The sequence below is a fragment of the Bos javanicus genome, chromosome 16 (assembly GCF_032452875.1).
Source record: "Bos javanicus breed banteng chromosome 16, ARS-OSU_banteng_1.0, whole genome shotgun sequence".
Lineage (NCBI taxonomy): Eukaryota > Metazoa > Chordata > Mammalia > Artiodactyla > Bovidae > Bos > Bos javanicus.
Window position 1 is genome coordinate 71,934,469 of NC_083883.1, and position 27,347 is coordinate 71,961,815.

At 39.0% G+C, this 27,347-nt stretch overlaps 1 protein-coding gene across 2 annotated transcripts in view; it reads right to left on the bottom strand.

The window, feature by feature from the left end:
- PPP2R5A (protein phosphatase 2 regulatory subunit B'alpha) overlaps nucleotides 1-27,347 on the bottom strand; it is a 72,536-nt gene that overhangs the window by 33,577 nt on the left and 11,612 nt on the right. Inside the window, exons 1-2 of one of the 2 annotated variants that reach the window (XM_061383568.1) lie at nucleotides 23,449-24,250; nucleotides 5,952-6,148 (exon numbers count right to left, since the gene is read on the bottom strand). In XM_061383568.1, coding sequence (XP_061239552.1) covers nucleotides 5,952-6,148; nucleotides 23,449-23,476 — 225 coding nt within the window. In that variant the 5' untranslated portion in view covers nucleotides 23,477-24,250. Of the gene's footprint in view, nucleotides 1-5,951; nucleotides 6,149-23,448; nucleotides 24,251-27,347 lie in introns of those variants that run through there. The other variant, XM_061383567.1, reaches the window with a different exon arrangement.

The window sequence follows — 27,347 nt, forward strand, 5'->3', positions numbered from 1 at the left end:
TTTTCTCTATCCCATAACTCTGACCTCTACAGACATCAAATTTCATATAGACTACCTCCAGATTCCTCTTCTTTAAATCACAAATTTTTTTTTTTTCAAAGTTTTGCTTAAAAAAAAAAAAAGGGGAGGGGAGGAAATTGGGGGAGGGGAGCATAAAGTTCCTAACTCTCCCTATCCCTAACTTCCTCTTTTCATCTTTCCACAACTTCTCCCATACTTTAACCCAGACTTTTACTTACCTTATAACCCAAAAGAGTTTGGTAAAATATCTCTAGTCTTATACACACACCACATTTTATAAAGCGGAGGAGGATGGGGGTATATGGCCATTACAGACATAGTTTATAATACACCATGATGGCATCACTGACTCAATGGATATGGGTTTGGGTGGACTCCAGGAGTTGGTGATGGACAGGGATGACTGGCATGCTGGGGTTCATGGGGTCGCAAAGAGTTGGACACAACTGAGCTACTGAACTGAACTGATGATGATTTGATTTAGATAATTTGGTTTCATTTACCCTGAGCCTTTTAAAAAATACTAATCTCTCTGAAATAAAGGTATGCTTTGAGACTCTTCATTTTAGATTCTAACTCATCTTTCATACTGTCTTAGTACCAAAGTACACTACAGTCCTTCTTTAGCAAAGAATAGATTATGAGCCCAACTCAAAAGTGTTTGAAGAATGATGAACAGACTGACAGACCAAATGGTTCAGTAACGTAAGGCCCTAACACTTGAGGCATTGGTCATTTAAGATAAATTACTTGGGGAATAGAGGATGAGACAAATGTTGTTTGGTTCAGTTCAGTTCAGTTTAGTGGCTCAGTCATGTCCGACTCTTTGCAACCCCATGAACCGCAGCACGCCAGGCCTCCCTGTCCATCACCAACTCCCAGACTTCACTCAAACTCATGTCCATCGAGTCGGTAGTGCTATCCAGCCATCTCATCCTTTGTCGTACCCTTCTCCTCCTGCCCCCAATCCCTCCCAGCATCAGGGTCTTTTCCTATGAGTCAACTCTTCGCATGAGGTGGCCAAAGTATTGGAGCTTTAGCATCAGTCCTTCCAGTGAATACCCAGGACTGATCTCCTTTAAGATGGACTGGTTGGATCTCCTTGCAGTCCAAGGGACTCTCAAGAATCTTCTCCAGCACCATAGTTCAAAAGCATCACTTCTTCAGCGCTCAGCTTTCTTCGCAGTCCAACTCTCACATCCATACCTGACCACTGGAAAAACCATATGACTTTGCCTTTGTTGGCAAAGTAATGTCTCTGCTTTTGAATATGCTATCTAGGTCGGTCATAACTTTCCTTCCAAGGAGTAAGCGTCTTTTAATTTCATGGCTGCAATCACCATCTGCAGTGATTTTGGAGCCCCCAAAAATAAAGTCTGACACTGTTTCCACTGTTTCCCCATCTATTTCCCATGAAGGGATGGGACCAGATGCCATGATCTTCGTTTTCTGAATGTTGAGCTTTAAGCCAACTTTTTCACTCTCCTCTTTCACTTTCATCAAGAGGCTTCTGAGTTCCTCTTCACTTTCTGCCATAAGGGTGGTGTCATCTGCGTATCTGAGGTTATTGATATTTCTCCCGGCAGTCTTGATTCCAGCTTGTGCTTCTTCCAGCCCAGCGTTTCTCATGATGTACTCTGCATATAAGTTAAATAAGCAGAGTGACAATATACAGCCTTGATGTACTCCTTTTCCTATTTGGAACCAGTCTGTTGTCCCATGACCAGTTCTAACTGTTGCTTCCTGACCTGCATATGGGTTTCTCAAGAGGCAGGTCAGGTGGTCTGGTATTCCCATCTCTTTCAGAATTTTCCACAGTTTACTGTGATCCACACAGTCAAAGGCTTTGGCATAGTCAATAAAGCAGATATAGATGTTTTTCTGGAACTCTCTTGCTTTTTCGATGATCCAGCGGATGTTGGGAATTTGATCTCTGGTTCCTCTGCCTTTTCTAAAACCAGCTTGAACATCAGAAGTTCACAGTTCACGTATTGCTGAAGCCTGGCTTGGAGAATTTTGAACATTACTTTACTCACGTGTGAGATGAGTACAACTGTGTGGTAGTTTGAGCATTCTTTGGCATTGCCTTTCTTTGGGATTGGAATGAAAACTGACCTTTTCCAGTCCTGTGGCCACTGCTGAGTTTTCCAAATTTCCTGGCATATTGAGTGCAGCACTTTCACAGCATCATCTTTCAGGATTTGAAATAGCTCAACTGGAATTCCAATACCTCCACTAGCTTTGTTTGTAGTGATGCTTTCTAAGGCCCACTTGACTTCACATTCCAGGATGTCTGGCTCTAGGTGAGTGATCACACCATTGTGATTATCTGGGTCACGAAGATCTTTTTTGTACAGTTCTTCTGTGTATTCTTGCCACCTCTTCTTAATATCTTCTGCTTCTGTTAGGTCCATACCATTTCTGTCCTTCATTGTGCCCATCTTTGCATGAAATGTTCCCTTGGTATCTCTAATTTTCTTGAAGAGATCTTTAGTCTTTCCCATTCTGTTGTTTTCCTCTATTTCTTTGCACTGATCGCTGAGGAAGGCTTTCTTATCTTTCTTTGCTATTCTTTGGAACTCTGCATTCAGATGCTTTTATCTTTCCTTTTCTCCTTTGCTTTTCGCTTCTCTTCTTTTCACAGCTATTTGTAAGGCCTCCTCAGACAGCCATTTTGCTTTTTTGCATTTCTTTTCCATGGGGATTGTCTTGATTTAAGGAACTCGATCTGATGAACTATGGTTGTTTGGTGGTATAAGCAAATTCGCAACCATTCTTATGAAGTGGCATTTATGGTATGCCAAATAACTGTTAACTGTCAATTACTATAAGGGGCTTCCCCAGTAGCTCGGCAGCAAAGAATATGCCTGCAATGCAGTAGACACAGGGGATGTGGGTTCTATCTCTGGGTTGGGAAGATACCCTGGAGGGGGCATGGAAACCATTCCAGTATTCTTGCCTGGAGAATCCCTTGGATAGAGGAGTTTGGCAGGCTACAGTCCACAAGGTTGCAAAGAGTTGGACACAACTAAACTGACTTAGCATGCACACACGCACAACCCATAAGACTTAGAAAGTAAAAATCTAAAATTTGATTTGCTAAAACTCAAAACCTATATATGGGGAAGAGCCAATAGATAGTTTAATAGATATCAATTTCACAACAAGTGGCCGAAAGTCATAGCTAGAACTCAAAAAGGGAATATATCCCATAGAAGGGCATAATTTGCCTTTGAAATCATACTTATTATTGTTGGTAGTAAAAGAAAAAGTATACTTGTAGCCACCAGTAAAATTAACTGTGTATCCCAAATACACCAAAAAGCTTTAAAGAACTAAGTGAGTAGGCTTCTTAACTAGAAATGAAGTACCCAGAAGTTAAAAAAAAAAGTTTTTTTAAGACAAAAAACATACCTTTTGCTTGGGAAAATGAATTAAATCCCAGAATTTATTAACATATGGCAAATTACAGAATAATTTGACTCAAATATATACATACAGCTTATTTTGTTGTTGCCCAGTAGCTAAGTCATGTCTGACTCTTTGCAACCCCATAGACTGCAGCACACCAGGCTTCTCTGTCCTTCAGCATCTCCTGGAGCTTGCTCAAACTCATGGCTATTAGTGATGCATTCTAACCATCTCATCCTCTGTCACCCCCTTCTTCTCTTGTCCTTAATCTTTCCCAGGATCAGGGTCCTTTCCAACGAGTCAGCTCTTCGCATCAGGTGGCTAAAGTATTGGAACTTCAGCATCAGTCCTTCCAATGAAGATTCAGGGCTGATTTCCTATAGCATTGACTGGTTTGATCCTCCAACACCATAGTTCAAAACTGTCAATTCTTCAACACTCAGCCTTCTTTATGGTCCAACTCTCACCTCGGTACATGACTACTGGAAAAACCACAGCTTTGACTAGATGGACCTTTGTTGGCAAAGTAATGTCTCTGCTTTTCAATATGCTGTCTAGGTTGGTCATAGTTTTTCTTCTAAGGAGCAAGCATCCTTTAATTTCAGGCTGCAGTCACCATCTGCAGTGATTTTGGAACCCAAGAAAATAAAGTCTGTCACTGTTTGCATTGTTTCCCCATCTATTTGCCATGAAGTGATAGGAGCAGATGCCATAATCTTAGTTTTCAGAATGTTGAGTTTTAAGCCAGCCTTTTCACTTTCCTCTTTCACCTTCATCAGGAGGCTCATTAGTTGCTCTTCACTTTCTGCCATTAAAGTGGTATTATCTGCATATCTGAAGCTGTTGATATATTTATCTCTGTAATCTTGATTCCAGCTTGTGATTCATCCAGCCCAGCATTTCACATGAAATACTTTGCATGTAAGTTAAATAAGCAGGGTGACAACATACAGCCTTTCCCGATTTTGAACCAGTTCGTTGTTCCATGTCCAGTTCTAACTGCTGCTTCTTGACCTGCATACAGGTTTCTCTGGAAGCAGGTAATATGGTCTGGGATTCCCATGTCATTAAGAATATTCCACAGTTTGTTGTGATCCACATAGTCAAAGGCTTCAGCATAGTCAATGAAGCAGAAGTAGACTTTTCTTTGGAATTCCCTTACTTTTTCTATGACCCAGCATATGTTGGCAAAACACCCTCTTCCAACAACATAAGAGATGACTCTACACATGGACATCACCAGATAGCCAGTATTGAAATCAGACTGATTATATTCTTTGCAGACAAAGACAGAAAAGTTCTATATGGTCAGCAAAAACAAGACTTGGAGCTGACTGTGGCTCAGATCTTCAGCTCCTTATTGCAAAATTTAGGCTTAAATTGAAGAAAGTAAGGAAAACCACTAGGCCATTCAGGTATGACCTAAATCAAATCCCTTGTGATTATACAGTGGAGGTAACGAATAGATGCAAGGGACTAGATCTGGTAGACAGACTGCACAAAGAACTATGGATGAAAGTTCATAACACTGTACAGGAGGTGATGACCAAAACCATCCCCAAGAAAAAGAAATGCCAGAAGACAAAGTGGCTGTCTGAGGAGGCCTAATAAATAGCTGAGAAAAGAGAAGCAAAAGGCAAAGGAGAAAGAGAAAGATATACCCAACTGAATGCAGAGTTCCAGAGAATAGCAAGGCGAGATAAGAAAGCCTTAAGTGACCAATGCAAAGAGTATGACTTAGTTTAGATCATACTTGCTATAACTTTCTGTGTGTTAGTAGCTCAGTCATGTCTGACTCTGTGGAACCTTCCACAACCAACACAAGTTTAAACTGAGTGCCTGGTGACTCTAATTATTCCAAATGAATTTTTCTATATTTTGTTATGCACTAAAATACAAAAATCATACGTCCTAAACAAATTTCTACAGTTTGAAGAATATGGTTAAATAATTAATAAACAGTACCCTGAACAATCTTTCTTCAATAGTTTTTTTTTTTTTCGCATCAGATATTTCAAATGTTTGTTTATATCATTTAAAGGTCCTGAGTTTTGATTAAAATTCAGTGCTATAGAAGTTACATATATGATATCAAAATGTCCTAAATAAGAATGGTCTATATTTGACTCCCTGATCCATTTCTGAGATGTGGAGAGCCCCGTTTTTTTCATTAGTCTTTTCTTCGCCCTTTAGCTATTCTTTCTCTATTCAGCTGCATGACATTAATTACCTACCAACCCATATAATCTTGAGCTTACATCTTTCTCCTAAGTTCTAGACCCACACTCTCCAATGTGGTAGCCACCAGTCATTGTGGCTACTGAATTCCCAAACTATCATAAAGCAATGACAGCATCACTGGAATGGATAATCTTTCAAACGGACTATTTTAAAAAACATTCTTTTGAGTACATCAACTACTGTACATTTACTAAAAATCAATCTCATTAAATTGTAATTACACCTCAGATCTTACTTGAATTTATATAAATCTGAGGAACTTAAGTCTAGAAGCTTACCATTTTTACTATATCAGAATACGCTGATTCAACAATTACACCACGATTAGTTGAAACATACTCAACCAGTTCATTCAATGTTGCTCTTTTAATTTCTTTGCTCTTCAAGTCTGAAACAGAGTCCATGAAATCAAACAGTATGCAACACTGCTGCAACTTCTGACAGAAAAGCTCTTGCTGTTCATTTGAGGTGGCATCTATAAATAAAAATAGAGAGAAACTTAGAAATGACCTACTCAGAAGTTACCTTCATATGTTTACTATTTTGCAGAAGCTATTCACATACATAAAGTAAAATTTCTCTCAAAAGCCTAGTGAGAAATTTACCATATAATCCCATTATTCATGCCAGGAATGAAATTTTACCTTCCTCCTATCTCACTACCATAATCAATCATTAAGTATTATTGATTCCATTTTTTATCTGGAATCTATCCTCTTCTTGTCACTCCCTCTGCCACTTTAATGACTCACACATTGATCATTTAGACTACAGCCGTGACATCCTAGGGCTTCCCACATGATGTGGTGGTAAAGAATCCGCCAGCTAACACAGGAGACTCAAGAGACATGGGTTCAATTCCTGGTTGGGAAGATTTCCTGGAGTAGGAAATGGCAACCCACTCCAGTATTCTTGCCTGGAAAATTTCATGGACAGAAGAGCCTGGCGGGCTACAGTCCATGGGGTCGCAAGAGAGTCAGACATGACTTAGAGACTAAACAACCACCACCACCTACCAGTGCCCTCCTCCAAGGGATCTTCCCAACTCAGAGACGGTTCCTCAAGGGCAAGGATCATTCACTGAGCAGGCTTTCCTTTTCATCTCTTTTACTACTAACATGGGATATATAGGGGGTTTCCCAGGTTTTTTCCCCCAGTGCTAAAGAATCCACTGGCCAATGCAGGAGTCGCGAGTTGAATCCCTGGGTCAGGAAGATCCCCTGTAGAAGGAAATGGCAACACACTCCAGTATTCCTGCCTGGGAAATTCCATGGACAGAGGAGCCTAGTGGGCTAAAGTCCATGGGGTTCTCTTACATGACAGGCTAGTAGCCTACAGCTAACATGTTCAAAGACACAATATGATCTTCAAGACCAGCAAACAGTAGATTCAGGAACATGTTACATATAAAAAGTAAGTTTCTTTTTCTGGGCACCTATCTCTTCAGCCTCCTCTGAGAATAAATTAATGTTTTTCATAGCTTCTCAATTCCGTAATGTGCTACTTAGCCTAAAGACTTCTTTCAAGTTGCTTTCTCCTCCAGAATTATGTCCCAGCATTACCTAATATTTGGATGGAAGAGGTCACCTTTGGATTTTACCAAACATTAGATATATTTAGAAAGCAGTTAACATTTCAACTCATTTGGCACTGAGTTAAAATACAAATGTCCAGTCCTCAAATTTTTGTTAAGTATTGAGGAACAGAAAAATCTTTTCTTACCTAAATACCTCCTATAAGTACATGTTCTATAAAGTAGTCTGAACATAATAAAACATAATGCTGCTAACATTAGCATTTCCTTCATGCCAAATACAATTCTAAGTGTTTCCTATGTCTATTTATTTAACTTCAAAACAGTCCATTGAAGCTAGTTTTGAAAGTTAGAGATGATTTCCTGTCTTCAAGAGCTTAGAAGCAAGTTGAAAAGGCAAGATCAGATCAGATCAGATCAGTCGCTCAGTCATGTCCGACTCTTTGCGACCCCATGAATCGAGCACGCCAGGCCTCCCTGTCCATCACCAACTCCTAGAGTTCACTGAGACTCACATCCATCGAATCAGTGATCCCATCCAACCATCTCATCCTCTGTCGTCCCCTTCTCCTCCTGCCCTCAATCTTTCCCAGCATCAGGGTCTTTTCCAATGAGTCAACTCTTCGCATGAGGTGGCCAAAGTACTGGAGTTTCAGCTTTACCATCATTCCTTCCAAAGAAATCCTAGGGCTGATCTCCTTTAGGATGGACTGGTTGGATCTCCTTGCAGTCCAAGGGACTCTCAAGAGTCTTCTCCAACACCACAGTTCAAAAGCATCAATTCTTTGGCCCTCAGCCTTCTTCACAGTCCAACTCTCACATCCATACATGACTACTGGAAAAACCGTAGCCTTGACTAGACGAACCTTTGCTGGCAAAGTAATGTCTCTGCTTTTCAATATGCTATCTAGGTCGGTCATAACTTTCCTTCCAAGGAGTAAGCGTCTTTTAATTTCATGGCTGCAATCACCATCTGCAGTGATTTTGGAGCCCCCAAAAATAAAGTCTGACACTGTTTCCACTGTTTCCCCATCTATTTCCCATGAAGGGATGGGACCAGATGCCATGATCTTCGTTTTCTGAATGTTGAGCTTTAAGCCAACTTTTTCACTCTCCTCTTTCACTTTCATCAAGAGGCTTTTGAGTTCCTCTTCACTTTCTGCCATAAGGGTGGCGTCATCTGCATATCTGAGGTTGTCGATTTTTCTCCCGGCAGTCTTGATTCCAGCTTGTGCTTCTTCCAGCCCAGCGTTTCTCATGATGTACTCTGCATAGAAGTTAAATAAGCAGGGTTACAATATACAGCCTTGACGTACTCCTTTTCCTATTTGGAACCAGTCTGTTATCCCATGTCCAGTTCTAACTGTTGCTTCCTGACCTGCATACAAATTTCTCAAGAGGCAGATCAGGTGGTCTGGTATTCCCATCTCTTTCAGAATTTTCCACAGTTTATTGTGATCCACACAGTCAAAGGCTTTGGCATAGTCAATAAAGCAGATATAGATGTTTTTCTGGAACTCTCTTGCTTTTTCCATGATCCAGCGGATGTTGGGAATTTGATCTCTGGTTCCTCTGCCTTTTCTAAAACCAGCTTGAATGTCAGGAAGTTCACGGTTCGCATATTGCTGAAGCCTGACTTGGAGAATTTTGAGCATTACTTTACTAGCGTGTGAGATGACTGCAATTGTACGGTAGTTTGAGCATTCTTTGGCATTGCCTTTCTTTGGGATTGGAATGAACACTGACCTTTTCCAGTCCTGTGGCCACTGCTGAGTTTTCCAAATTTGCTGGCATATTGAGCACAGCACTTTCACACCATCGTCTTTCAGGATTTGGAATAGCTCAACTGGAATTCTATCACCTCCACTAGCTTTGTTTGTAGTGATGCTTTCTAAGGCCCACTTGACTTCACATTCCAGGATGTCTGGCTCTAGGTCAGTGATCACACCATCATGATTATCTGTGTCATGAAGATCTTTTTTGTACAGTTCTTCTGTGTAGTCTTGCCATCTCTTCTTAATATCTTCTGCTTCTGTTAGGTCCATACCATTTCTGTCCTTTATCGAGCCCATCTTTGCATGAAATGTTCCTTTGGTATCTCTGATTTTCTTGAAGAGATCTCTAGTCTTTCCCATTCTGTTGTTTTCCTCTATTTCTTTGCACTGATCGCTGAAGAAGGCAAGATACAAAACCTTAAAAAATATAACCTGGAGTCAAAAAGAATTTGAGAGTGCTTACAAGATTAAATATGAACAGAACAATTAAAAATAAAATCAGGATTAATTAAAAGCAGGAAAGCTATACAAGGTATCTGACTGTTGTATTTAAGCACTCTGCGTTGAGTCTCTTAGAAGCTAAGGTAAAACAATGGTGGAAGAGTTGATCAGATTGTAAAAGGTTAAGTGAGAGGAGAGAGGATGCTCCTGTCATCTACTATTGGTTGGCCTACTTCTAGGTTCAAGACACATAACATTTTTATATCGGTCAAGTTTTTATAATGGTTATCCTAGTAAGAAAAGATCAATGGTTTCATCATTAAAAAATTATAAAATAGATGTTTAATATAGCCTAACTCTTAGGGATCTTTCTGAAACATCAATTTTCAGAATATTCTCATAAGAAAAGGAGACAAAAAATGTATTTCAATAAGCTGAAAAAATAAGACTATAGCTTGGCTGTATTTCATAAATATGAATAAAAAGTAATTTGTGAGAAAAAGAATGTATAATAATTTTGTTCACTAAATGTAAAAAGTACTGACAGTGTCTACACTGACGACTTTATACTTCAGTTTCCCCATTACAAGCATGCTTGCAAATGAAGCATACTCAGTGGTGTTTCAATATGGCAATGTAGTACTTTCAGGTGGTAAGGTCACATATTGTTTTTCCTTGGCTATTTTTACTAGGCCAATGTAACAGACTTGAAATACCAATATATTCATACTTATCATCATCGCTTCAAAATACCTCTGATATTGATAACAAGGTTCAGTCAGTTCAGTCTCTCAGTCGTGTCCGTCTCTTTGTGACCCCACGAATTGCAGCACACCAGGCCTCTCTTTCCATCACCAACTCCTGGACTTCACTCAAACTCATGTCCATCAAGTCAGTGATGCCATCCAACCATCTCATCCTCTGTCATCTCCTTCTCCTCCTGCCCCCAATCCCTCCCAGCATCAGGGTCTTTTCCTATGAGTCAACTCTTCGCATGAGGTGGCCAAAGTACTGGAGTTTCAGCTTCAGCATCAGTCCTTCCAATGAATACCCAGGACCAATCTCCTTTAGGATGGACTGGTTGGATCTTGCAGTCCAAGGGACTCTCAAGGGTCTTCTCCAACACCACAGTTCAAAAGCATCAATTCTTCGGCGCTCAGCTTTCTGCACAGTCCAACTCTCACATCCATACATGACCACTGGAAAAACCATATGACTAGATGGACCTTTGTTGGCAAAGTAATGTCTCTGCTTTTCAATATGCTATCACGGTTGGTCATAACTTTCCTTCCAAGGAGTAAGCGTCTTTTAATTCCATGGATGCAATCACTGCTCCAAAATGTGCAGTGATTTTGGAGCCCCCAAAAATAAAGTCTGACACTGTTTCCCCATCTATTTCCCATGAAGGGATGGGACCAGATGCCATGATCTTCGTTTTCTGAATGTTGAGCTTGAGGCTAACTTTTTCACTCTCCTCTTTCACTTTCATCAAGAGGCTTTTGAGTTCCTCTTCACTTTCTGCCATAAGGGTGGTGTCATCTGTATATCTGAGGTTATTGATATTTCTCCCGGCAGTCTTGATTCCAGCTTGTGCTTCTTCCAGCCCAGTGTTTCTCATGATGTACTCTGCATATAAGTTAAATAAGCAGGGTGACAATATACAGTCTTGACGTACTCCTTTTCCTATTTGGAACCAGTCTGTTGTTCCATGACCAGTTCTAACTGTTGCTTCCTGACCTGCATATGGGTTTCTCAAGAGGCAGGTCAGGTGGTCTGGTATTCCCATCTCTTTCAGAATTTTCCAGTTTATTGTGATCCACACAGTCAAAGGCTTTGGCATAGTCAACAAAGCAGAAATAGGATACAGGTTCAAAAACGGTGCTTTCAGACATGCAACTACTTGGAAAACTTAGCACCCTCAAACAACCTTTTATAGGAAATTCCGAGGACATGACGCAGCAATAGGGAGAAAGGGAAAGGAATGGAATCCAGGAATTATGGAAATTCAAGAAAAGCAGACCTAGAGAAAAACTGGATCAGTTTAGAGCAGGAGGAAAGAAGGCCCTAAGAAACTGGTCTCTAAAGCAGAATCATTAGGGTATCTTATCACATGGAGATTTGGAGGAAAAAACTGAGAGTATGTTAAAGGTGGGAAAAAAATAGACAATTAGAAATTCCAGGAAATACTTAAAAAAACTAAACAAGAAAGGAAATATATTATGCAGCTCTGGAGCCTATGCAGTCACACGTAAACCCTGCCCACTGGCTTTCAACTTTTATAATTAACAATTCACATAAAACTTAATTATGGCCATCAGATCAGATCAGATCAGTCGCTCAGTCATGTCCGACTCTTTGCGACCCCATGAATCGCAGCACGCCGGCCTCCCTGTCCATCGGTGAGGAGATACCCCTCGTCCAAGATAAGGAGCAATGGCTGTGCTTTGCTGGACCAGCTGTGAAGAGATATCCCACGCCCAGGGTAAGAGAAACCCAAAAAAGATGGTAGGTGTTGCAAGAGGGCATCAGAGGGCACACACACTGAAACCATACTCACAGAAAACTAGTCAATCTAATCACACTAGGACCACAGCCTTGTCTAACTCAGTGAAACTAAGCCATGCCCGTGGGGCAACCCAAGACGGGCGGGTCATGGTGGAGAGATCTGACAGAATGTGGTCCACTGGAGAAGGGAATGGCTAACCACTTCAGTATTCTTGCCTTGAGAACCCCATGAACAGTATGAAAAGGCAAAATGATAGGATACTGAAAGAGGAACTCCCCAGGTCGGTAGGTGCCCAATATCCTACTGGAGATCAGTGGAGAAATAACTCCAGAAAGAATGAAGGGATGCAGCCAAAGCAAAAACAATACCCAGCTGTGGATGTGACTGGTGATAGAAGCAAGGTCCGATGCTGTAAAGAGCAATATTGCATAGGAATCTGGAATGTCAGGTCAATGAATCAAGGCAAATTGGAAGCGGTCAAACAAGAGATGGCAAGAGTGAATGTCGACATTCTAGGAATCAGCGAACTAAAATGGACTGGAATGGGTGAATTTAACTCAGATGACCATTATATCTACTACTGCGGGCAGGAATCCCTCAGAAGAAATGGTGTAGCCATCATGGTCAACAAAAGAGTCCGAAATGCAGTACTTGGATGCAATCTCAAAGACAGAATGATCTCTGTTCGTTTCCAAGGCAAACCATTCAATATCACAGTAATCCAAGTCTATGCCCCAACCAGTAATGCTGAAGAAGCTGAAGTTGAACAGTTCTATGAAGACCTACAAGACCTTTTAGAACTAACACCCAAAAAAGATGTCCTTTTCATTACAGGGGACTGGAATGCAAAAGTAGGAAGTCAAGAAACACCTGGAGTAACAGGTAAATTTGGCCTTGGAATACGGAATCAAGCAGGGCAAAGACTAATAGAGTTTTGCCAAAACAATGCACTAGTCATAACAAACACCCTCTTCCAACAACACAAGAGAAGACTCTATACATGGACATCACCAGATGGTCAACACCGAAATCAGATTGATTATATTCTTTGCAGCCAAAGATGGAGAAGCTCTATACAGTCAGCAAAAACAAGACCAGGAGCTGACTGTGGCTCAGACCATGAACTCCTTATTGCCAAATTCAGACTGAAATTGAAGAAAGTAGGGAAAACCAGTAGACCATTCAGGTATGACCTAAATCAAATCCCTTATGATTATACAGTGGAAGTGAGAAATAGATTTAAGGGCCTAGATCTGATAGATAGAGTGCCTGATGAGCTATGGAATGAGGTTCATGACACTGTACAGGAGACAGGGATCAAGACCATCCCCACGGAAAAGAAATGCAAAAGAAATTATGGCCACAGAAAATATTAACCTTAAAAATGTAAAGATGACAAAAGCTGAGGGTGAAAGGAGAGAAGGAGAAACTGAGGGGCACTACCTTTCCAACTTCACTTCCCATCATTCCCCCTTTACATCCTAAGTTCCATTCATGCTGACAGTTCCAAGTTCCCCAGGTGGCCCGTCTGCACATGTACTGGCTGGAATGCACTTTCCCATCATTATTTCTTCATTTTCTTTAGAAGCAAGTAAAGACAGTGCCCATGCAAACACTACTCAATGAGTAAAAAACTTTATTTGTAAAATTTTTAATTGGGAGGATAACTGCTTTACAAGGCTGTGTTAGTTTCTGCTGTACAAACAGCATGAATCATCTCTAAGTATACATATATCCCCTTCCTCTTGAGCCTCCCTCCCACCCCTCTAGGTCATCAAAAAGCACTGAGCTGAGCTCCCTGTGCTATACAGTAGCTTCCTACTATTTACCTATTTTAAACATGTTACTGTATATATGTCCGTGCTGCTTTCTCAATTCACCCACTCTCTCCTCTTGCAGTAAAAAACTTTAGTCAAAGGATTTTAAGTCTACCAGGACCATTAAACACAACTATACCCTGTACTGTGAGACAGAGAATCAGGATACGTTAAGCCTAATATCATTAATTTATAAAACTTCCTTTGTACTAATTTCAAGCTTATCAAGTGGACTGTTAAGTGTTAAGTCTCTCAGTTGTGTTGGACTCTTACAACCCCACAGACTATAGCCCACCAGGCTTCTCTGTCTATGGGATTCTCCAGGCAAGAATACTGGAGTGGGATGCCATTTCCTTCTCCAGGGGATCTTCCTGACCCAGGATAGAATTCAAGTCTCCTGCAATGCAGGCAGATTCTTTACCGTCTGAGCCACCAGGGAAGCCTAGAACTACTGCAAACTATCAAGCGCAGTAGTTCTAAAATTTGTCCACAAATTATTTGATACTCTTTTCTTCAGAAGGTGGAGTCTACTTCTCCTGCCGTCAATGTGGGCTGGACTAAAGAGACTTGCTTCCAGGGAACAGAGTGAATACTGCGGAAGTGATGCAACATGACTTCCAAGGTGGATTCTTGCTGGAGTCACAAGATATCTCAAGGTTCACAGAATAAACTATTTGAGAAAAAAGTAACACCTATGTAGTTAAGTACAGAACCTAGCTGATCACCTGACTCATTTGATATTCGTGAACTTTTAAGGAGTTTTTGAAGTAAATTACAGTCTTTAGAAAAATGTAAGGAAGTTTTACACTGTATTCTTTGGTGTCAGTTTATGAAACCTATAAAGACCGTACCACCAAATTAACAGGTATTTAAGACAAGTTCAGGTTTTTTAACATAGTACAAGTTGTATCTGACTATATAAGTATCATGGAATACATGAAAACTTCCAATCTCAACCACATTGGTATGTTAATTCATTCTCAAGAGAAGAAGGTCAGTTTCTCAAGAAACATGGTGTTCATGATGAATTTTCAATGAGTTTATTCCTCGGCCTTATACATGCAGATACATGGTTTCTTATCACATAAAATACAAATGAGCCAAGCTCATGACATAGTAACAAATGCTAATTTATTAACTTAGGATGAGAAATTATTCCAAGTACTGTATCTGTCCATGGGATTTCCCAGCCAAGAATACTGGAGTGGGTGGCAATTTCTTCCTACAGGGGATCTTCCCAATTCAGGGATTGAACTCACGTCTCCTGCATTGGCAGGCAGATTCTTTACCACTGAGGCACCAGGGAAGCCCAGTTAAACCTTAAGCAGACCTACCAGGTTCAGTTCAGTTCAGTTATTCAGTCATGTCTGACTCTTTGCGAACCCATGGACTGCAGCACACCAGGCTTCCCTGTCTATCACCAACTCCTGGAGCTTGCTCAAACTCATGTCCATAGAGTCGGGGATGCCATACAACCATCTCATCCTCTGTCACCCCCTTCTCCTCCTGCCTTCAATCTTTCCCAGCATCAGGGCTTTTCCTAATGAGTCAGTTCTTCACATCAAGTGGCTAAAGTATTGCAGTTTCAGCTTCAGCATCAGTCCTTCCAATGAATATTCAGGACTGATTTCCTTTAGAATTGACTGGTTGGATCTCCTTGCAGTCCAAGGGACTCTCAAGAGTCTTCTTCAAGACCACACTTCAAAAGCATCAATTCTTCAGTGCTCAGCTTTCTTTACGGTCCAACTCTCACATCCATACATGACTACTGGAAAAACAATAGCTTTGACTATGCAGACCTTTGTTGACAAAGTAATGTCTCTTCTTTTGAATATGCTGTCTAGGTTAGTCATAACTTTTCTTCTGAGAAGCAAGCATCTTTTAATTTCATGGCTGCAGTCATCGTCTGCAGTGATTTTGGAGCCCCAAAAAATAAAGTCTGTCACTGTTTCCATTGTTTCCCCATCTATTTGCCATGAAGTGATGGGACTGGATGCCATAATCTTAGTTTTTTGAATGAGTTTTAAGCCAGCTTTTTCACTTTCCTCTTTCACTTTCATCAAGAGGCTCTTTAGTTCCTCTTCACTTTCTGCCAAAAGGGTGGTGTCATCTGCATATCTGAGGTTATTGATATTTCTCCTGGCAATCTTGATTCCAGCCTGTGCTTCATCCAGCCCAGCATTTCACATGATGTACTCTGCATGTAAGTTAAATAAGCAGGGTGACAATATACAGCTTTGACGGACTCCTTTCCCAATTTTGAACCAGTCTGTTGTTCTATGTCCAGTTCTAACTGTTGCTTCTTGACCTGCACATAGATTTCTCAGGAGGTGGGTCAGGTGGTCTGGTATTCCCATCTCTTGAAGAATTTTCCAGTGTTGTGAGCCACACAGTCAAAGGCTTTGGCATAGTCAACAAAGCAGAAGTAGATGTTTTTCTGGAACTCTCTTGCTTATAGGAGAAGCTAAATCATAACCAGAATGGTATCCAGTGTATTAATTTTCTACTGAAAGTGAAAGAAGTGAAGTCGCTTAGTCGTGTCTGACTCTTTGCAACCCCAGGGACTGTAGCCCACCAGGCTCCTCCATCCATGGGATTCTCCAGGCAAGAATACTGGAGTGGACTGTCATTTCCTTCTTCAGGGGATCTTCCCGACCAGGGATTGAACCCAGGTCTCCCGCATTGCAGGCAGACGTTTTACCTCTAAGCCACCAGGGAAGCCCAATTTTCTACTGCTTAATAAACAAATTATCCCAAACTTTAGAGGCTTAAAACAATAATAATTATTATCTCTCACAATTTCACTGGGTCAGAGATTCAGACAACTTATCTTTGGTTCATGATATCTAAGACCTCAAGCTAAAAAAACTAGAAAACTAGGGATTGCAATCATATGAAGGCTCAATCACTCATATGTCTTATAGTTGATTCTGGCCTCTGGCTGAACGACTAGTTAGGGCTAGTGCCAGAACTCCCATACGTGACCTCTCCATATGGCTTAAACTTCCTCGTCATATGGTGACTTGGTTCCAGGGGCAAGTGATTTGAGAGATCTAACAAAGAACAAAACATGACTTTTATGAGAAAAATTATAAAACTCTGAAGAAATATATCAAAGACATAAATAACAGAGATACATTTTGGATTACAACAGGGTGTTTTGCTAGAACTTGAAGAGTTGCTCTCACAATTCATCTGGAAAAATAAACAACCAAGAATAGCCAAGATGATTTTCAAGACAAAGAAAGGAACAGTGATCTTATCACACAAGGTAATTAAAACTAAATGGTACTGTGCAGGAATAGACAAAAAGACCACTGGCCAGGGAAATAAGGCACCTACAAACATGTGCACATACACAGAAGATTAATCTACAATAAAATTGGTGTTTTGTTTTTTTTTTTTAAAAAGTCAGTGGGGAATTTCAAAATTATGCAAGGACAACTTGCTATTCATATTAAAAAGTTAGATTCCCTCACTTATTTATACATTTAATTCCAAGAGAACTAAAAAACTAAATGTGAATAGGAAAATTATAAAGTATTTAGAGTTTTCTAACCAACTCTGAATGGCATCCAGCACGCACAAACACAAAAAAATCTATAAATCAGTAAGATAAAGAAAATAAACCTATAGAAAGGCATGTGAAACACAAAGCACCAATAAAGAAGAAAAGATTTTTAACCACACTAGTTAAGGAGAAAAATGTAAATATATATAAACTATATATATGAGTTTATGTATGAAATGCCATATATCATTTCATACTTATTGCATAAGGTTGACAAAAAGTGTGGGCAAGACTTGTGTTTCTGGCAGACCAATCTTCCTATAGTAAACTACTAAAAACTGGACAAAATACATGAGGTAACTGTCTTCAGATGCTGGAAAACAGGTAGTACAGGACTGCTATTCCTGAGAGAAGGAAAAGAGAGTGAGTTCCACAACTAAACAGCTCTATCTGTAACTGCAGTATAGGAAGAAACAATACAGGTTCAAAAGAGCAAAAGCCAAATAGACTGAGCTAAATAGACACTGCAGATCAAGCCTCTTGAATGGCTGGAATTTGCACGGAAAAGTACTAGAGAGAAGCTAACTATACAGAAAAGGAATTTTCTACTTTTCTATTTGTACTGAAGTAATAATAGGACATTTTTATTCTATCAATATTTATTCAGCAAATCATTTTGAATGTAAACCAACCTTAGCTTCCTGGCATAAATCCCACATAATCATGATGTATTATCTATATGCTGCTAAATTCAATTTACTAATCTTCTGTATAAGATTTTTCCATCTATGTTCGTAAGGGATATTGGTCTGTAATCACCTTTTCTTGAACTGTCCTTGCCAGGGTTTTTAATTAGAACTCAGTTAAATAGATGTAAGACTTACTCAGACTTTTGTTTCTTCTTGTGTCAGTTTGAGAAAGCTGTTTGTTTATTTCAAGGGGTTTTCCCAACTCCTCTCCTCTAAGTTTTCAAATTTATTGGCATTATTATATACCTGCAAGCTATGAATTTCTAGATAATTGTAAGGTACAAATTATTACTATAAAAGAAGCTAAATCTTTTAGTCCACAGGGAGATCAACTTTTAGCAAGACAAGCTTAAAAGCTCCACAGACCTGCTCTCCAGTGAAACTGATGAAAATCATTTTAAAAATAACTTTTTAAAGCCTCTGGAAATGATCCTAAGGCGAAAAGTAAATAAGGAATCATCTATCCAAGAGCATCTATGAATATCTGAAGCGAAAAGCCAGTCTTAGTATCTGAACCAAGACAGCTTTCTCCCTTTCTCCTATCAGCTCAGCTAGGCAGAAATTCCACTCCAGGGAGGTACACCCAAGGATCCCTCTACCTCCAGCTCCCAGTCAGACAGCTTTCTTCAGGTGTGGAGCAGAATGCTGGCAGTTCTCATTCTGCCCACAGGTACCTGTTGCTGAGGTCAACTCCCAGGCCAGTGTTGTCAAGAAGGGTAGAAGTCCCTCTCCTACCTGAGTAGAAGTCCGATCTTCTACCCAACCTCGATCCGTGGGACAAAGACTCTACTCTTGGTGCAGAACCACTGAGAACACTGGGGCTCCAATTACCTTAGTCCTGGACTGTAAGGTTGTGGTTCCATACTGGAAGATGAAAGCCAAGAAAATCTCAGACACCTGCCCCCTCTCCACCTCATATTCAGCTCCTAAAATGGGTTGTTCCTCAGAGAGAAGCATGCCATTTTCCCCACTCCCAGCTCCAGAGCTCTGGCTCACAAGATTTTGCCTGGGGAAGTGGGAGAAACAAGCCATAAATCGGCTGTTTTGTCTCTTCCCAAAGGAACTGGCTTCATTTTCAACAGAGCATGAAAAGTTCAAGCTAAAATTTAAGCTGAATCTCTCAAGACAGTGGCAGTTGTGGTAAAAGGTAATAGAGAGATCTGTAGATTCAATGAGGATATAAGGCTAAACTCTATGCTGGAGAGTTCCCAAGACAATACCAGATAAAGGAGCAGCTTAGAGGAGCCCTCCTGGTGTCAGAACAAATACCGAACATTAACATCAAGAACTATTCCTTCAAAGGAGCCTGAATTTGATTGGATTGCTGAACAATGATGCTCCACTGCATTGCTGAAAACAAGACAGCAGTTAGCTGAAAGTCACTGGAATTTAAAGTTAGGCTGTGGTCAGGAAAAGACAAAAAGTCCTCGCTCAGTTGGTCAAGAATCCACCTGCAATGCAGGAAGATCTGCTGGGGGATAGACTACCTACTCCAGTATTATTGGGCTTCCCTTGTGGCTCAGCTGGCAAAGAATCTGCCTGCAATGTGGGAGACCTGGGTTGGATCCCTGGGTTGGGAAGATCACCTGGAGAAAGGAAAGGTTCCCTACTCCAGTATTCTGGCCTGGAGAATTCGTGTATAGTCTGGAGTTGCAAACAGTCCAACAGACTGAGCAACTTTCACTTTCACTTTCTTTTCCTGTCACAACTACTGCCATTTCCCTGGAGAAGGAAATGGCAACCCACTCCAGTATTCTTGCTTGGGAAATTTCATGAACAGAGGAGCCTGGCAGACTACGGTCCATGGGGTCACAAAGAGTCGGACACGACTGAGCATGCCAAAAAAAAGGGGGGGCCATAATTGTATGCTTCCATTCATGCAAAATGTTTAGAATAGGGAAATCTGTAGAAACAGAACATAGATAAGTGATTGCTTAGTGTAGGGATGGCAGGGATGAAGGGATAATGGAGGTAATAAAGAGTATAACATTTCTTCTTGAGATAATGAAAACGTTCTAAATTGACTATAGTGATAGTAGCACTTATCTGTGAATATACCAAAAGCCGCTGAATTATATACTTTAAAAGATTAACTTTATGGTACATAAATCATATCTAAATAAAGATATTTAAAAAATTTAATCCAGTCCTGATCTCTAAAATACTTTTATGTCAAATACCTAAAATATTATTCAAAGATAGTAAAAGTTTAAAGATAAATTACAGTTTAAAGATCATATACACATAATAATCACATAAACTTCATTCCACCATAAATGTATATGTTTACAACAGATGCTTAGAATATTCCTGTTTTGTCTTTATGTTGCCTATACTAATCTAGCATACTAAATTAGAAATTTTCATGGAACATGTAAATGAAAATTAAAAACCATCATGTAAGAGTTAATAATAAAAACACAGGCAAAACATTCTCTGACATAGATAAAGAGAAATACTGTATGACATTCCTTATACGTAGAATCTAAAAAGAAATGATACAGTTGAACTTATAGAACAGAGAGAGACTATAGACTTGGAGAATGAACTTATGGTTGCTGGAGGGATGGGATAGTAAGGGAGTTTGGGAAGGACAAGTACACACTGCTACATTTAAAATGTATAATCAGCAAAGACCTACGTTATGTATAGTACATGGAACTCTGCTCAACATTATGCGGCAGCCTGGATGGGAGGGAAGTTTGGGGGAAAATGGATACATACTAAGTATGGCTGAGTTCCTTCCTTGTTCACTTGCAACTATCACAGCACTCTTTGTTAACCAGCTACATACCACAATACAAAATAAAAAGTTTTAAAAAAATTCTCTGACAGAAATTTTACTGGGGCTTCCCTGGTGGCTCAAACTGTAAAGAATCTACCTGTAATGCAGGAGACTGGGGTTTGATCCCTGGGTTGGGAAGATCCCCTGGAGAAAGAAATGGCAATCCACTCCAGTATTCTTGCCTGGAGAATTCCATGGACAAAGGAGCCTAGCAGGCTACAGTCTACAGGATCGCAAAGAGTCAGACACAACTGAGCGACTAATTTTCTTTTCTTTTCTGACAGAAAAAATATCAGCGATTGGTCAGTCTCCCAAAGCAACCGAAATAAAAGCAAAAACAAACAGGACCTAATCAAGCTTATAAGCTTTTGCACAGCAAAGGAAACCATAAACAAAATGAAAAGACTGCCCATGGAGTGGGAGAAAATATTTGCAAATGATGCAACCAACAAAGGCTTAATTTCCAAAATAAACAAATATTAAACCAACAGCTTCTACAATTCAGTAACAAACAAACAACCCAATTGGAAAATGGGCAGAAGACCTAAACAGACTTTTCCCCAAAGACATACGGATGGCCTAAAGGCGCATGAAAAGAAGCTCCTCATCACTAGTTATTGCAAATTATATTATATGCAAATCAAAACTACAATGAGGTACCACCTCACACAGGCCAGAATGGCCATTATCAAAAAGTCTACAAGTACTTCCCTGGTGGCTCAGATGGTAAAGCATCTGTCTACAATACGGGAGACCCGGGTTCGAGCCCTGGGTTGGGACGATCCCCTGGAGAAGGAAATGGTAATACACTCCAGTACTAGTGCCTGGAAAATCCCATGGACAGAGGAGCCTGGTAGGCTACAGTCTATGGGGTCGCAAAGAGTCGGACACGACTAAGCGACTTCACTTTTCACTTTTACATTGTTGATGGGAATGTAAGTTGTGCAGCTGCTATGGAAAACAGTATGGAGTTTCCTCAAAAAACTAGAACTGCCATATGATCCAGCAATCTCCCTGTTGGGTACATACCCAGACAAAACTATAATTTGAAAAGATATGTGCACACCTATGTTCATAGCAGCATTATTTACAATAGCCAAGACATAGAAACAATCAAAATGCCCATCAACAGATGAATGGGTAAAGAAACTGTAGTATTTTATATATACACACACATGCACGCACACACCAACACACAAACAATGGACTATTATTCAGCCATAAAAAAGAATGAAATAATGTCATTTGAAGCAACATGTACCTAGAGATTATTATAATAAATGAAGTACATTAGAAAGAGAAAGACAAGTATCATATGATACCACTCACATGTGGAATCTAGAATATGACACAAATGACATATTAAATGCAACAGGCTACAGATATAGAGAACAGACTTGTAGTTGCCAAGGGGAAGAGGAGAGTGCGGAGGGGAAGGATTGGGAGTTTGAGATTAGCAGATGCAAACTATTATATATAGGATGGATAAACTACAAGGTCATATTTTATAGCACAGAGAACTATAATCAATATTCTGATAAACCATAATCAGTTTCAGTTCAGCCGCTCAGCTGAGTCTGACTCTTTGCGACTCCATGGAATGCAGCACGCGGGGCTTCCCTGTCCTTCACCAACTCCCGGAGTTTACTCAAACTCATGTCCATCGAGTCAGTGATGCCATCCAACCATCTCATCCTCAGTCATTCCCTTCTTCTCCCGTCTTCAATCTTTCCCAGCATCAGGGTCTTTCCTAGTGAGTCAGTTCTTTGCATCAGGTGGCCAAAGTATTGCAGTTTCAGCTTCAGCATCAGTCCTTCCAATGAATATTCAGGACTGATTTCCTTTAGGATAGACTGGTTGGATCTCCTTGCAGTCCAAGGGATTCTCAAGAGTCTTCTCCAACACCACAGTTCAAAAGCATCAATTCTTCAACGCTCAGCTATCTTTATAGTCCAACTCTCACATCTATACATGACTACTGGAAAAACCATAGCCTTGACTAGACGGACCTCTTTTGGCAAAGCAATATCTCTGCTTTTTAATATGCTGTCTAGGTTGACCACAGCCCATAATATTAATGATAATATATAATATTATCCATAATATTAAACCATAATATTAAAGTTAATATATACATAACTAAATCACTTTGCCACGCAGCAGAAATTAACACATTACAAATAAACTATACTTCAATAACATTTTTTTAAAAAGAAATGATAATAATAGTTTATTAATATGGCCATGTTTTAATAAGGCTGGTTTTAAGAACAGTACACTGAATAAAATAATTACATTCAGAACAGTAACATAACTTGGAGTTTTCCCTTGTCATATGGTTTTATTGGTACTGTCTTAAATGAATATTATCAGAAAATCTAGTCTACATTCATTTCTTTCAAGACCTCAAATACTGAGAACATTGAAATCTTAAAATATTCATTATCATAAAATCTTCCTCTTCTTGTTCATTTTCATAAAAGTTAATGTGATAAACTTCATAGCGATAACTAAATTATTTCAAGTTGTTCATTATTTTACATCTAAGAACAGTTTGAAGGTCTAGGTATCAGAAGTCATAACAGAAGTAACAGTTTTATAGGTATAATTTTTCTTAAAAGAAAAAAGGTAACATATTCCCAATTACTGCTGCTCACATATTTGAAATCTAAAGTAGGCGCTCATATAAGCTTCATGCTACAAATTATAGAACAAGCACCGTATCATAGCAACCCAGCAATACCACTACAGTGACACGCTGAGGATGCAATCCAAGATTCTAATTTAAGAAACTGGCACAGAATATAGGACATGTAGCTTTTTTTGGCAATACCCCTAGAACATTAATAACTAGGAGTCTAAAATCAGCTTTTATTTGAAACTTTAGAGGATCAAGCTATTACAAAGTAACAACGGAAATGTTTATTAACAAATGATTCATAGCATTGTAACTAAATATGACTTAGTTAAGGATCTATGATTTCCTTAAAATTGAAAATGCTGGGAAAATTGTAGATATCACATTTTAGGAATCTGAATATATGCACCCTACCAGTCTGATAATGCATTCTAATATACAACTGTATATACCATTTTAAGAAAACCCCTAGAACACTATCTAAAACTTTAAAGAACATAAATACTAACATGTCTTACTCAACTACCGTTCAAATATGAGTATGTCCAGAACTACTACACTAAAGAAGGGTTAAAGTAACTGCTCAATCTTTATCCCAAAAAATTCACTATGTTTTGTTTTTTTTTAATTAAAAAACCACTTTAAAGTAGATAAGAACAAGAAATGAAGATAAGCTAGTGGGGCATGTTACGTGGATTTCTTGGAATGTAGAACCTTGAGAAGCATAATACTGAAAAACAGGCTCCCAGGAGAATAAATGGAATATCTCTATCAATCTGCTTAATTTGATTATAAAGCCTACTGTTCATTAAATCCAGTAAAGGTTTTTAGAAGCACTCTTGTTGATGAAAGTGAAAGAGGAGAGTGAAAAAGTTGGCTTAAAGCTCAACATTCAGAAAACTAAGATTATGGTATCCAGTCCCATCACTTCATGGCAAATAGATGCGGAAACAGTGGCAACAGTGGCTGACTTTATTTTTGGGGGCTCCAAAATCACTGCAGATGGTGACTGCAGCTGTGAAATTAAAAGACGCTTACTCCTTGGAAGGAAAGTTATGACCAACCTAGACAGCGTATTAAAAAGCAGAGACATTACTTTGTCAACAAAGGTCCATCTGGTCAAGGCTATGGTTTTTCCAGTGGTCATGTATGGATGTGAGAGTTGGACTGTGAAGAAAGCTGAGCGCTGAAGAATTGAAGTTGAAGAGTCCCTTGGACTGCAAGGAGATTCAACCAGTCCATCCTAAAGGAGATCAGTCCTGGATGTTCATTGGAAGGACTGATATTGAAGCTGAAACTCCAATACTTTGGCCACCTGATGCAAAGAGCTGACTCATTGGAAAAGACCCTGATGCTGGGAAAGATTGAGGGCAGGAGGAGAAGGGGACGACAGAGGATGAGATGGTTAGATGGCATCACCAACTCAATTGGCATGGGTTTGGGTGGACTCCAGGAGTTGGTGATGGACCGGGAGGCCTGGCGTGCTGTGGTTCATGGGGTGGCAAAGAGTCGGACACGACTGAGTGACTGAACTGAACTGTTTCATTTGGGGCCTTTGGGGAACAAGAAGTATTAAGCGTTTTTATAGATGGTTCTGATAGCTGTGATGAGTTTTGTCTTTTAGCTAACCCTACCTGCACCCCCTAAGAAACACCTGCTATTGTGTTAAGAAAAAAGATTACCTACTTTAACAAGGCTGTTGAAGTTTCTAGAGCAAGGCCTATGATAGTCCACAAAATACCCTACCCACTCCCCTCCTCTATCTGACCAGAGATGGGCTTCAGGGTGGTGGTGGTGCAATTCAAGGACCTTGAAATTATATATAAAATACTGTATGTATTTTCTGAGATGATGATGGATTCCTTTAGATTTTCTAAGAGATCCATGTATAATCTCCCTAAAATAAAGTACCACTACTCTTAGAAATTATTTTCTCTCCTTTTATGGATAACATAATGAACTTTCATAATCAAGGTTTAAAATTATTTGACTCAGCATTTCCAAAAATAATATAGTCAGAAACAATTCTAAATAGATTTCATTTTTTGTTTAAGAAATGTGCTATTTATAATATTTTATTAAAGTCAAAGTAATGAATTATAGAACAGCATACATTATTATATGATCTCACTAATGGGAAAATCTAAGAAGATGCTCAAAATTTTAGAAGCTTCTTCTGGCTGGAGATTTTTACTTTCTATCTTTTAAGATTCTCTTTTGGCTTGTTTTTTAAGAGTGAGTCTGTAAGTTTATACAAAAATAATAAAGCCATTATACAAGAAATAGGGAAGTTAAGAATATGACATTTCTTACTGCATAGTCTTTAAATGAGTTTATTTTAGAAAACCATGAAAACTGAGATTACTCATGACTCATTGCAAGTATTGTATCCTAAAATAGTCATTCTTATTCCACAGAAGAAACTACTTTTCTAGATTTTTTTTTAAAGCAGTTCTCAAAATATTAAAATACGTCATGTGTAAGCTTACCCAGGTGGTACAAATTAAAAACAGAATTATCAAACTATATGAAGTACCAAAATCAGTGCCTAGGTATCTGGTAGGTATGTAAAAGCTGGGTTATTTTTTTAACCTCTCTTACATGAATCATAAAAATTTCCTATGAAGAAAATACAACTGTGAAAATTAAATGCACCTTAAAAATATTTCATTGTTACATTTGCTACTTTATTTCCACTTCTGATTCAAATTTAGTCTGGGAGCACAAATGTATGTAGATAACTACTTAAGGAGATGACATATTGTCTAATTTCAGTTTTGGGGGGGAATTTAGCAGGAGAATAATAACAGTCAAGTGATAAGATGAATTGGCCCAGTTGACTTTTACTACACTTAAGCCTCAGTTATCTGGCTCCAATTTATTTTCCTTCCTTGAATTGGGAAATAATGATTAGAAAGTACAATGTAACGTGGTCACAGTTAAAAAAATTTTTTTCAAAAACTATTTGTACATAGCACGTGTAGCGGGGAACAGAGAGGAAAAAATAAGTGGACAGAATTTAATCAGTTTGTGATATCCCATAACAATTCCATAATTCCTCAAAGCTGCTAATTACAGATTATAACTTTTAACTGAGTAGAGATACCAAATTATAAATCTAGCTGACACAAATGTGCTAACTGATTTAAAAGTTCACTGCATCTTGCTTCTCAGTACTCATTCATAAAACAGATACTCTTCTTCAATTTCTTCTACAGGAAAATTTTATGTTACTTAAAAAATGGAAGAACTGTGCCAAAAGGAAGACCTGCAAAGAAGATCAACAAAGCATTTTTATACCAGGAGAATTTAAGACGTAAAGATCTTTTTTTTTTTTTTTTGTCATTAAAATATTTCTTTTCTTCTTCTTTTTTTTAAATTTTATTTTATTTTTAAACTTTACATAATTGTATTAGTTTTAAGACGTAAAGATCTTTTGCTTTACAGGGTCTTGGAAAAACCTATGTTCAGTACTGGCCTACCTGCCCAGGTCCTATAACAAATCAGTATCTTTCTTGTAAGGCTCTCAACTATTTCTCCTTTGCACTGTTAGAACACAAAGTGCTAAAAATAAAAAATAAAGTGCTAATTTTGCTTTACTGCAGATAATACATATCTTCAGTTTCATATTAAAGAGGAGGAATTAACTGAGAAGATGAAGTTATAAATGACTTGCACAAGAATATAACCTATATGTTTTGGTTTCTTCATCAACAAAATGCTCAATTTGGAGCTGTATGTAAACTATCACTCAATTATAAATCATTATAAAATTGTAAATTATTGCATGGCACAAAATGGTGTTTTTCTTTAAATCAATTTAATAGCATTTGCTTCATTATTTTACTTAATAAATATTAAAACCAAGCACTGAATGCCTGAAAACTGGGAAGGAAGTTATGGATCTTAAGTCCTAAA